This window comes from Alligator mississippiensis, chromosome 6, assembly GCF_030867095.1.
Source record: "Alligator mississippiensis isolate rAllMis1 chromosome 6, rAllMis1, whole genome shotgun sequence".
NCBI classification, from domain to species: domain Eukaryota; kingdom Metazoa; phylum Chordata; order Crocodylia; family Alligatoridae; genus Alligator; species Alligator mississippiensis.
The window spans coordinates 55149311-55163172 of record NC_081829.1 but is presented as its reverse complement, the minus strand read 5'-3'; the positions used below and the strand labels follow the sequence as shown (position 1 = coordinate 55163172).

Here is a 13862-nt window from a genome sequence, read left to right as displayed (position 1 = left end):
TCTCTCATTTACTGGAGCAGCTCCATATGTTTGGATTGGATCAAACTGCACTCTTGCAGGGTTGAATCAGTCAGGTGGTGTCCACCATGAGTATCCAGATATAAGAAAGACTGTTCATGATATGACTGGGACATTCTGCAGGAAAAAGTACTAATAAAAATGAATTAAGTCTCCTTGCTTCTTCTTTAACAAGTTTGAAAGGAACTGCTTATATCTGCCTAACTATAACATTTTTTTAAAAGGAAGATGTATTTACTGTACAAAATCCAGAGACTATTGTGTATGTGTTTATCATAACTCCCTCTTATGCACAGGAACTTTATTTCTGCTGAAAGAGTATCAGCCGTTCAAGGCATTCAGTGCCACCCAATACAAGACTGTGCCTAGCTTTAAAATCAGTGCTTATGAATTCCTTGTTAATTCACAGAATAAATTTGTTTTAGTAATGGTGGAGTATATGGGTGCAATAACTTGCTCTACAATGCAGACTACATCCATGATGTTATATACTAAGTTGTGTTGTAATAGCAGGGCCTCTAACAGTCCAGCTATTTAGTCATTCAGTACCTTCTTTTAGGAGGGTCATCATAAATAATTTATTTTAATTTGTATTTGGCAATACAAACCACTATTTTTATTTTGGCATTTATCTTACAAAAGGGAAAGATATAGCAAATACAGGAAAAAATAAGACTACTGAGTACAAAATAGAAGTATAAAATTTATTTAAAACCACCCACAAATTTCTGTGTAATCAGGAATGATACAATTTGTAATAGTCTTTTTAAAAACTCATGACAAGATTTAAAATATATTTTCAATTACAGTATTCATTTAGCCTTATTCAGTTAGGACAATAAAAAAAAAGGAAAGTTTACCTTCTAAACAGATGAGACACACAAGAAAAATATAACAGAACAGACAATTTCCACAACAACAATCTTTACATGTATGTTTCAATACTAGTATCAACATTTCAATGCATCTTGCTACATAAACATGAAATCATGTACAACAACTGCTTGCACCAAAAACATAGCTTAATTAGGTCTTTCAAGTAACATGCAGTCACAACTCACAAGTCTTCAAGTACTGCTGGTAAGGGTTCCCTTGTCTGCAGAGATGTCATGATTTAGATCCTCAGCTAGTATAAATTTGCATAGCTTCCTGGCTGTTAGTGAAAGTATGCTTATTTACTCTGCATGAGAATCAGGCCCCAAATGTTTTTCAAGACATTAAGTATTTTTATCCTGTCTCCTGTACATACTGTAACATCATGAAGTGCTTTTTCTTTTTGTTTTTTTTCTCCCTGTACATAAAATTATGTTTTGCTTTTCTTATTTCATTTTTCAGAAGGTCTAAATACAGTAAGTTGATTAGCTGGAGGAAATCCAAAACCTCAACAATTCAAACCTGAAAGAGAAATATTAAATGCATCCCAAAAAAGAGAAAGAAAGAAAGAAAGAAAGAAAGAAAGAAAGAAAGAAAGAAAGAAAGAAAGAAAGAAACAGAATACACAATCATTAATACATCTTTTTTTTTTCTCCTTTGACATACTGTACCTTTTTAGCTTTTCATAATCCTCATGAGGGAATCAAATTGCATGTTTGGATGTTGTTGCCTTAAAAATTAATGTTATATCTGCTGGCAACAAATTCCGGTCAGCATTTATGATACATCATAATATTACTGGATTATCAAGAGCTATTCCTTCCCAAATTGAACAAAGCAATATTAACAGAATTCAATCTTAAATTATTAAATATCTATTAATGCTTAAGTTAAATAGCCTTGTTTTTAACTATACAGGAATGCTGTTTGCATTAACTTGTGGCTTTGCAGTCATTTTGGGAATTATTAAGAGTGCAGGCTCACAACAGTCAGAATGTGAAGGCCGCCCTGTGCTTGTTAGACTAACAGAATGGTATTCACAAGGATAAAAAGAAATGTACTCTATAGTAATGTTTCTCAGCACCTCCACAGTTTAGACATATAAGAATGAAAATAAAGCAGTTCGTTTTCTTCCTCAGACTTTTTTTTTAAGGGAACCATTTTATTTTTCCAATGCAATCATATGGTATTAAGAGGCTCAATGCTTAAGGCAAAACTCCCATTGGCCACAGTGGAAGTTTTGCATGACTCAGGTATGCAGGACTGGGCCGATAGTTTTGCTATATAATATCGCCACAGGTAGGGTAGTCGGAAAACTTTGGCTCTCAGCTTAAACCTCACAATTCACCCTAATGTGGCAGTATTACATAGTATTACAAACCTTGCTGGATCTGGTTTCAGCATAGAATAGAGCTGGGTGATTTCTCACAACCCCACTTCCAGTGGTCAAGTAAAGCTGATAATGTAATGGAAAAAGACAACCTTGTGTATATGAAGAAAAAATGGCCCAAATTTGCAATTAATACCAACCACAATTCTACCAGTTTTATAGCCAAGTTATTATCTTGCGGAACAAATCCTTTACCACATTCTTGTTGGAGGCAAGATGAGGAAAGAAAGACAGTCTATCATGGGATCCCTACCTCCTGTGCTACAAAAGACTCTACACTATAAAATCTTTCTAAACTACATTTCTTATTTTCCAAACTAAAAACCAGCATGATGGTTTGGATTTTACTGGCCAATGTGTGTGCAGCAGGGATACTTTAAGGAAAAATCACTCACTAATGATTGCACAATCAACCTTGTGGACATGTTTCTCATTTACACAAGTGTCTCTACACTCACAGCAATGTAAAAAGGCATGAGCAGTGGGTCTAAATTACATTTATACCCACTTAAATGCCCCTTTACTCTTCTAGAGTGGCTACTGTAAATAAGAATCAGACCCTTTATTCTTGCATTAAAAAAAACAATAAATTGCATTAAAATAGTATATGAAAATAAACTACAGTAAGATACAGACAATATTTATCAAACAACTAATTAATAAAATCTTCCACAACAAGTATGTAAATGTTCTGTTGCAGCAATTGTGATATTGAGTTAAGTGAAGGACTCCTGTTCCACTGAAAATTGCAACAACAGTTCCTTTAAATGCATTCAGTCTTCTGCATGACATCTCTGTGTAATTTAACTGACAATTGTGTTCTGCTGCCTACACATGGAGGATTTTGGTGTCTGCAGTACTGAGCACTTTGATTTTGTGTGGAAGGCTGTGGGTACAGCACTTGAATAATAGCAATAACTATGATTGAAAATAGCATTACCAACCTAAAACACTGATTTGATATGGTCATTGTTATATAAAAAGCATTTGGGGTCCAAATGTAATCCAACTTGTAATCAATACAAGTAAAATATGGGAAAGTTTTTGGCAGTTTAGTATTGAATACCTTTAAACAACATGTCACTGTTATTATCCATTTAATTTTAACAGTAATCCTGCAGGTTTTGAATTGTTCCACAGGACAACTTATCCTCATATTATTCCTCATCAAGGGCCAGAATATGCCTTATGGAGAGAAAGAAAAGAGAAGACTTTGGACAGAGGAGCAGATTCAGACATAAATAAGAAGTAACACGTACAAAAGCCTAGCAGAGCAAAGAAAAGGGATGAAATTTGTTGCTAGCTATAGCATGGGAAGAACTGAAGGATGCTGTATTGAGAAGGACTTAATGTCACTTGAAGGCCAACGACATCAGTTAGATTTCGGTTACATTGTGGCTATATGCAACAGCTCATGCTGGACTGGCAGAGTTGAGACAAGGTTATGCAATAGCAAGAGTACCTAAAAGCATTGTGACTAAATGAAGAAGTCCATAGCAAGCAAAGTTGAAAGTTCTACGCCCTTTTACAGGGCATAATTTCTATTTCACTTCTGCCTTCTCAAGATAGAACAGTTCTGCTTCTTGTTGTGGAAGCAGGGAGAACAGGTAAGCCTGTACCACCATTTCCCCTTGAAGAATCTAATGTCAGGGATGGTGCTAAACTTAATGCAGCTTTGAGGCTACCTCTGGTCTTCTGGCTCATCTCTGCATAGAGATAAAGTCAGAAGATGCAAAGAAGCACTTTTTTCCATTTATGCACCTGTGAGAGACTAGTGAAATTTGGATTATTACATCAAGATTTGAACAGCAGAAATCATGCTTTAACACAGAGGAAAGGGGAGAATTCTAAAGAGTTATTGCAGCACAAGCAAAGAACGATGCAAGAGAATCATGACTATGGGCAAAAAAGTGGACAATATCGGCAAAGTACAGTGTTGGCTTAGCTGCACAGACCTAAAAGGTCAGAGAGGTAGAGTGTAACCAATTAATTAAAAGTTCTTAAGATTAAATGGGCAGCTTAGGAGTTTGCTTTAAGCACTGACAGGAAACCAGTGAAGCAAAAGGAGGGACAGAAGGCCTCTCTTTCTTGGAGTAAAAACATAATTTAACTTCAATATTCTCAATTCCCTGGGAGATAAGGCTCTAACAAGACCACCAAAAGATCACTGTAAGAGATGAGAGAGATGATTAAAACAAAATCTATAGTGGGTGTGTCTACATGTGCTCTCGACTGTGCAGTAACCACCATTACTATGCAGTCCTGGCGGCACATGGGTTGTTTACGACCCTACTACACAGTAAAAACGATCTACTGTGCAGTAGCGTCCATGTCCTGGTTCATGCCCACTGATGTTACATTGCCGTAGCTTGTCACTACAGCGATGCAGCATTTCATGTAGATGGACCCAGTAAGGTAAAGGTAAGTAGACTAACAGACAAAGGAGAGGTGAGATGGGGAAAAAGAAAATCAAGGACAAGGCTTACACTTGCATTGCTACCTTAAAGAACAAAGGAGGTTTTTTCAAAGAAAAATTATTGAAGTTGTGTATTCATGAAAATCCAAATCTTCATATTATTCTGTAACAGAAGGCTAGAACATCACCTTGAGCTGACAGCTGACATGGATATATAGAGCAGGTGAACTACAAAGGGATCAGCCAGAGAGCTGAGAGAGCTGAAAGGTTCACTATTGCTAGGGACCTACTGAATTCACAGCAGAAATGGGCTGTGCAACAGCTCCTTTAGTTTTGCAGGTTTCCCCATGCACCTCCCCCCCATTGCTGATTGGCTGAGGAGTCCCCATGGCCCTGCTGTTTGCTGCTGCTGGGAGGCAAAAATGGCACCGTATTTAAAGCCATGGTTTTGACCTTCCAGCTAGTCAGGTGTGAGCTGTGGAGCCCCTCTGCCAATTGGTGGAGGCGGGGGAAGGGGTGTGTGCAGAGGAATCTGCAAGATTAAAGGAGCTGTGGCACAGCCCACTTCTACCATGAATTTGATAGGTCCCTAACTATTGCCTGTACTGACAAGAAGCCTACGGGGAAAGCAAGCCAATAGAATATCCTAAAGAGAGAAGATACAGCACACGTTATTCATTGTCATTGAAGAAATAAAAACAGACTATACATGTCACTAAATATTATACTGTAATGTTATAAGTAACTACCTCCTCTGAAACACCTAAACTTCTAAAATGGAAATGACAAAACAAACGTGAGATACAAGCTCACTAAATAATTTGCTGAAAAAAATGAACAATCTCTAGCACAGACAAAGCAAAGTCTGATCTTAGTAGCATCCGATATCTTCAAAGAAACACCGCTGACTCCAGAAACTGGTCTGTAGTGTTTGGAGGCTAGTCTCAATATCCTACGTACTTTTTAAAAAAAAAAAAAGAGATTTTTGGCTACTAGGATAACATGAAAAAATATGCAACTTTCCTTTTTCAGAGTCCAAAGGGAATAGCAGTCACAGTTTTACAGCAGCATACTTCAGTACCATATAAATAATATGGTACTGAATCGCTACATATAATAATTACTACATATAAACAATAATGATACAAGATAGTTTGTCTGAAATATCAGATAGTCCCAGAAAATTCTTTTATTGTGGTTTCCCACTACTTCAGCAAAATACTGAAGTACAAAATACTGTCATAGTTTCAGTACTTTTTACACAGGCTATAATTCTTAAGAGCAGATAAAAAGGGGGAGACTGACAGAAATGCATCATTGTATCTAAATACATTGTATTTTTTAAATTGGATCACAGGCTGTATGCAGCTCTTCATAGCTTTATATACAACTTTCAAGTCTCACATGCCTGATTAGTCCTCCACTTTCCACTTCAGGCAGAATGAACAGGATGGTAATTATAGCAGTGCTCGGTTCTTTGTCCAAGGACCATATATGTGGCAGATTAAAGAGAAAGTGGCCTTTTTGATTTTACAAGGAAGTAAAAGTAGGGCGAAGAGAATCAAAGCAAGATTAATTCCTTCAGAGGAAGAAGAGAAAAGGAATTAAGAGCTACATCAACCTACAGCAGTAACACGACCTGGTGGCATGTCCCCATGGCTGAGATGCAATATTATGACACAGACATTGTAATGCAGTGCAGGATGTCATAGCATGATTAAAATGTGTTTCCCTTCAGTTTCGTTTGATGACAAAGTTGCTGTCTTGGTTTTCCAGACTAAATTAACAGTTGGTTAAATTAAAACAAAAAAAAGATAAAACAAAACAAAACAAAACAAAACAGCCTTTCCATATGTGGTTGGCCTGTCTTCCTCTGTAATTTCATCATGTAAGATCAAAGGCTCTCCTAATGTATTACAGTTAGGTAGCCAGTTCTTCCATATGTGAGACACAGAACACAATGACAGTTTAATAGCATGTTACAAAGATCTTACTTCAGAAGAAATGCTGTTGTAATTGTTACAATGGAGTTGAGAGACCATTCATTCAATATTAAAATTACTGTTATACGTAAAAACATCTGAAAACTGGCATACAAATTAACTTTTCATGATTTGGAAAGGTGTTTCCTCATTTGTGTGTACATTACAGCATTTCTGTGCAAATCTGAGAAGGAATTAGACATTTACATAAATTAGAAATCAGACAATAATCATTAGGACTGACTAGATAGCAGATTTCATATGCTTCTGTTTAATGTAGGGCAGGATTGAGCCCTAATTTTTAAATATAAAAATGCAAATACAATTTTTTAGTAAGTTTTTGTAAGACCTCTACATTTAACAAAAAGCATACTAACATACTGGACCAAATACTACTGCCATTTGCACCTCCATAAGCTCCATTAACTGTAAGGGATTTATACAGTATCAAGCAGAGAATTTGGTTCAATTATGTCAATGCATATTGAGTTAAATATAAAAATTGCAGGAAAGCCTGATAAATCAGCACACTGCAAGTAGTGGTACTGCAGTGATGTAAATAAGACCCAAATTTGACCATCTAACTTAAAAAAATACTGTAATGGTTTTTAAAAGATATTTTAAAAGGAGAAAACAATTGTGCGCTATATACAACAGTAGGCATTACAAAAAAAAAATCACCATTTACCCACAGTTACCACACTACATTGTCAAAGATACTACAATAATTCCCTATTTTAAACATAAGGAAGCATTGTGGTATCTAAGATCAAAAATTTTAATGACCATTACACTAAATACAAATGTCAATTAATTAAGTCAGGATCCCTTAAAGATACAATTCCATCATAATTGTGGCTACCGTTGATCGGTTTTTGTGTGAGTTTTGAACAGCATTATAAAAATACTGGTCATGTAGCCTCACAGAAATAGTCGACATTACTATCTGTGGGTTTTAAGTTTAAGATCCCAGCTTGGTACCTCATTCCCTGTGTCAATAAGAACAGAAGAACTGCAGTGGTAGCATTCTTCATTTCAGTGGACGCTACTGCATTCTTGCAACAGTGGCTCATGTAAGTCAAAGAGAAATGATATATTCTAGCAAGTATTACTTCTTTTCTCCAGACTGAATATATGGGGCCCCTTAGAGGAAGGGATGAGGGTTGTTTCTTCTAGAAAGTAAAAGATATGCTGTGTTGGGTTCCTTGCTGGAATATTGTTCAGAAGTATAAAAGTAAAAATACAGCCTGTCAGAAATTTGCAAAGTTAAACATTTGGAGACCTCTACTACCCTTTCTCTTTGAACACCACTTCTATTGATACCCACATGAGATCCAGAAAAACATTTGGTTCTTAGATTCTTAGTTACCTTGTCCTTGGATCTGGTTCTTGACCTGGCCAACCTGGAAGAACCTTGCTGAGGATAAGAGGAAAATCACAGAGCAGTTGTGTGGAGTGGAAGAGAAATAATTGTATTCCACAATTTATATATTTTAGAGGATAATATTGTTATAAGTGATAATCTTACTCAAAACAACACAGAGGTGTGTGTGCAAGAATCATAAATATCCTGAAATGTTATAATAAATAGCGCACAGCTGTAAAAACAGTAAATAGGTGTATTTTTGTAGCACAATATGTTACTAGAAAATATTTGCTTTTCAGATTGCACTCTGCTAAGTGCCACATCAGAGAATAAAAAAGGTGGCAGCTAATCTGCCTGTCGGATGTAATTATGTAACTATAATTAGGGTATTTTTTATAAATTGTCAAGAAAATAGCAATGGGGGTAATATTTTACTCTTTGGACTGGGCATTTTTACCATTTCAATAACTGTAATAAAGCAGTACTGAGGATTTTAGCAGCTACCAAGTAATAATTTGAATATTTTAAGATGTAGTCTCTTCTCAATTGCTACATGAAACCTATTAGGCTGTATTTGCTGGGGGTTTACTGATGTAGAGAAAACACTTGTAAAAAAAAAACCTTGCTTAAAGATGTCCTCTTATATGCACCTCTCCTGTTTCTTGGTTCTCTGATTGATGCTTTTGTTTTTCTAAAGGAATACTTTTATCACTTGAACTTTCTAGTCATTTACAAGCCTTTAAGTAAGGCATTTCTAGAGAAGGGTTTAAGTGGACATTCATCTATTTTAATTTCTTGAACTTGTTGCAAGGCTGAATAATTGCCTTAAAGCTTTCCTGGCTAAATTCAAGTAGAAAGGTTGGTATTCACTAGAGCAGTGGTTCTCAACGTTAGACTCAAGGCACCCTTTACTAGATGCAAGGTACCCCTCAGAAAATGCCAACTCTTGGTTTTCACTCATTCTTTGACTATAGAAAGATAATAGAGCAATTATTCTTTTGCAAAAATGTAGAAAGCCCACAACAGGTCAGAATAGTTTTAATATTAGGGATTCCCATTTGAAATCCCTGTGAATGTTTTATGTATCATGTTTGTACATCTAAACAGTGCCAATATTGTGTGGTACCCTGTAGCACCCTTGAAAGGTGCTGTGGCACCCTGGTTGAGAATCACTGCGCTAGAGTTACTGATTTTTACAGGATTTTTTCATTATGCACTATATATGCATATGGCATTGTGAAATAATGGTGAAGCTATCAATGATACAATTAACAAAAAAATCTTTCCAGTAGATAATTTACCATTATGTTAGACAAGGGTACTCGTATAACAAATATATTATTGGAGCAGCTACAGCAGCTTACAGTACTACTTACTGTATGTACAGCTGTAATTTTATTATATCTTAGGCTCACCAAAAATATACAAGTTTTAAAATGGATATCTAAGGCACACAAAAATACCATAATGATTTAACGTATACTGTATTTTACATTTCAAGAAGCAGAAAACTGCTGATACAAAATGACGGCATAATATTGACTTTGTTTTATTTACAATCCCTTCATATCCTCTATTTGAACAAATAACAAGCTTTGAACTAAAATTTGCAGCATATGGGTTTTTTACAAGTTTAAATTAAAATAGGTAAGATACAAAGAATGGGTCCAATTCTGCTGTCCGTGTGCCACCAAAATTCTTAATTTCAATAAGCTGTTTGCATGAGGACTGCAGGGTTGCACCCAAGGTCATTACACAGTGATTGCAACTTTAGGCCTTAATCCAGCAGATGCTGCAGGTGTATAAATGTGCATCAAAGAGCAGTCAAACTGAACTCACTAAACTACTCCCATGTATAACTGCTCACTAGATCAGGACCTTAGTTAGCACTGTCTATAAAAAATAAAATTCACATATGTTTTGCACCAAAACTGTAAATATAACAATTATGGTAGAACTTTTTGAGAAAAAAGCACCTTGTCTAGGTTTTAGATAAAATGGATCTAGACATTTCAGATTAATTTTATTACAGCACCAATACATTATAATATCAAGTATATTACTGGTATACATTTTCATTGGAAAAAACTTAATCTCAGTTACATAACCTGTGTGGTTATATATTCTGTGAGAATTCACAGGCATGATAAATGTGGAGCTTCACTGCCAAGACATAAACCCACAACTCTTATTCCCAAGAGTAGTCCTTACTTGAGTAGTCTCACTGACTGCAGTGTGACTGCTAAAGTAAGAACTGCTTTCATAAATAACAGCTGCAGGTTGAGGACCTCACTTAGCTAAGTTTTTTGTTTGGTAATAAGATGAATAATAAATAAGTTGAATAATAAACTGCAAAAAGAAATGAGAAAAGGAGAACTGGAAAGAGACGGGTCAGATGCTACAGTACTTAATGAATGGAGTGTCTGCTTTTCCTCTTCTTTAACAAAATATAACTGTATTCATTTGTCATATGTCACTTTTCCAACTGAAATGGAGAACATGAATTCAAATGTTTGTATTTAATACAATTCCATATGAAATGTATGGATCAGTGTTCAAAATAAAACAAGACATTCTTTGAAAAAATATTTGAAATGAGGAAGCGTTCCTAGTGGCTGGTGAACATTCTGGAAGGGTATTACCAACTAAAATTTTCTGTTACACATTTGATATTAGAATATTGTTTTAATCTTCCAATGCTGACTTATTTTTCCCCACATGTATTTTTTTTTCAGAACAGAATAAGGCAACTCTAGGGGGTTTTTTTTTTTATCCCAAAACAATCCTACCCCTGAGGCATTAGGAACATTTGGTTGGATCATAAAACTTGCAATGCTCCAGATGAATGAGACATTTGCGCTTATTGCTCAAATAAATCATAATAAAATCTGTCTTCAAAAAACAACAAATAACATTCATTACATAATTCCCAATAGCAACACACATATTGACAAGATGTTTCTTAATTTCATATTTGTAAATAATTAAATGCTTCTGCATTTTATTACTTTTATGTGTATACGGAACATAAAATTTTCAATGAAAAAGGGCAAGCCTAAAAACAATCACATATGCTATTAGCATATATATTGCAGTTGTAACACTATGGAACTCTACACAGTAAGAATAAAATGATTTCTTCTGTAGAGTATGCACAAACCTTAGACAATATGATCCTTATACTATACTATTTCAAGTTAATTTTAAAAATAGAAAGTGCTTTTAAATATATATTTACAGCTTACAAACAACTTCCAGCCATCACTATGGATACCTTCATATTTATGTAACGATAAATCTATGCAGACAGCATTCTTCCATTAGTTCTTTTAAAATATTTGTCATTTGGATTTTATAGCAATGATTGGAAGTTGTTAGAGCAATGGCACCATGAAGTAATAATTCAGCTTATTATCTTAACTGTTTGATGTGGTCAAGCACCAAGAGCTGTGTAGAGCTATCAGTGTATAACTTTGATTTTATATCATAAAATGTGAACCTGTTAAAATCCCTACAAATGATTTCTTTTGTAGTAAACAGACTTGATTTAAAGCACCAAAATATAAATTCCTAAAGGTAATAAATTGAATGAGTCAATCAAGGTTAATAATCTAACCCAAATAATTTTAGAATGTATTAAAACTATACAACTTTTTTTGCTTAAAATGTGCTCAAGCACCACCAAATGTTAAAGTCACAGTTTAAGAAAAATCCCCATTTTTACCTCAGCCTTAAAATGGTTGAGATGAACAAATAGTAAACTACATAAGACTTGTTCTTTAACAGCACCTTAAAGAAATATTGTATAACACTGCACCAAGGCAAGGCATTTGCTACGAAACCTATGCCCAATGATTATAAGGCCCTGCAACTCGAGTGAGGGCGTAAGACGACACTGTTATTATATTATCTTTAGTTACTGTTAATGCTCTGCGTGATGGAATTTGGTTGAACTCATTTTCTTCATAGAAAATCTCTCTAGTTTCACTGGTTTGCTTTGTTTTCCTGCTGTTAGAGTTTAGTTCAGCATTTTCAGTCCCTAATTTTTCTGCTTCTTTTTCCTTCTCTTTTGCCCTCTCAGCCATCTTTGCTTCCCACATAGCTAATCCATGTTTTGGCTCATTTAAATTTTTATGCTGATAGAAAACTAAGGAGATCCGTGTGGGATGATTGCGGTTTGGTTTTTTAATTGGTGTAGTGGCGTGGAGTTCACGTCTTGCACATTCAATTAAAATAGAACCATGAGAAGGTGCCACAGCAACACCACCAATGTCATCATCCAAAAAATTGTGCTCGCTGTCTGACCACAGTTCCTCAGTTTTTTCTTCAGAATCTGTTGGTTCTCCTAGCCCATTGTTTTGCTTTTCATCAATCGCTTCAAAATCACATATCTGTTCTTGATCAGATCCACCTTTTTCCTTTGGACATTCATGAGAACAATTAGCTTCCTTTTTTATTATGTCCTTTGCTGGAGAATTTACTGACAAATCGCAAGAGCTGATCAACTCTGAAGAGGGAGAGTTTTCTAACTGAGGCAGACAGTTTTGCTTGTTGTCCGGCTGCTGTTCAAGTATGCTGTGCAGGGGGTCTTTATGGGTTACATGGTCTGAAACAGTGACTTCTGGAAGAATTGGCAGCACACCATTCATTTTATCATTCAGCAGAATTCCAGTATAATCTTTGACTGATACATCAAAGTTCTTACAATTAATATAAGGTGTCACATGAGGTTGCTTACTACTGCATTCAAAATACCCGTAGGGAACTGAAAAATCTGGTTGAATATTAGCCACTGTTGTTATATTAGGCTTGTGTGTTAATGCTGAATAAGGGTGTAAACTATCCACCTTAAAAGGGGAAGAAGCAGTATATTGTTTCAGTATAGTAGTGTTTGAAGCATTTTTCATGGCATAAAGGTGATCTGAACTCCCCATTTTTATTCCAGGTTGCAAAGCACCAGTTTTGTTCCCTAAAAAAAATACATATCAAAATAAGTATTTTTGTATTGAATTATTAAAAATATATCTATTGTGGTAATGTTTCAGAATAATTCTATAGTTTAGAAGATATAGATAATGTCTGCATTTTTCAAACTAATAAATATATGTCATCTGGAATGTGAGGGGTGAGCATTTCTCAGGGTGATATCTTTTACTGTACCAATTGCATAAAAACTTATCACCCTAAGAAATTCTTGCCTCTTGCATAATTTCTGAACCATCACAGCTACAACATCATTCTTATATTACCATGTCATTTGGAATACAATTTATGACTCTCAGGATAAACCTGTTTATCTTCCTGAATGAGGGCCTTAATCAGTTAACTGCAGACCATTCATTACTGATGTGTAGAACAGAAAAAACTTGCCTGAAGATTATCTGTCCTTCTGTTAAAAACTGTTTTATCAAATAAACACTTAAATATAGATCTACCACCATTTACTACTCATCCCAAACTATGATCTAAGAAATGTTTATTTCAGATGCTGTCCAGATCAGGTCAAAAGCAAAACCTTCTTGAATTATAAAATATATTATTTAAGATTATTGCTCACCAAGTTAAATGCGTCTCTCTGCAGGTAAATCCGATTTTTAAAGAGCAGCAGCAACTGAGCTGGTTTTGTCTTAATTTTAGCTGCCAAATACTATGTAATTTCAAATCATTTGAGACATATTTGGCTCAATTTACATCAGTTTTCTAATCACAGGTTATCTTGGCCCCTCATATACTGTGATCTCTCATGAAGTCTCCTCAATGGGCTTGTTCTTGTATCAGTGGAACCTGAAGTAACCAAGATATGGCCTGTGGAGCAGT

At 35.2% G+C, this 13862-nt stretch overlaps 1 protein-coding gene across 1 annotated transcript in view; it reads right to left on the bottom strand.

Moving 5' to 3' along the window:
• Positions 1-708: 708 nt before the first annotated feature.
• The window catches only part of TET1 (tet methylcytosine dioxygenase 1), a 147067-nt gene continuing 133913 nt past the window's right edge, over positions 709-13862 (bottom strand). The window contains exon 10 of the mRNA XM_019484386.2: positions 709-13014. Within this exon, the coding sequence (XP_019339931.1) occupies positions 11888-13014 (1127 nt within the window). The 3' untranslated portion in view covers positions 709-11887. The remainder of the gene's footprint in view (positions 13015-13862) is intronic.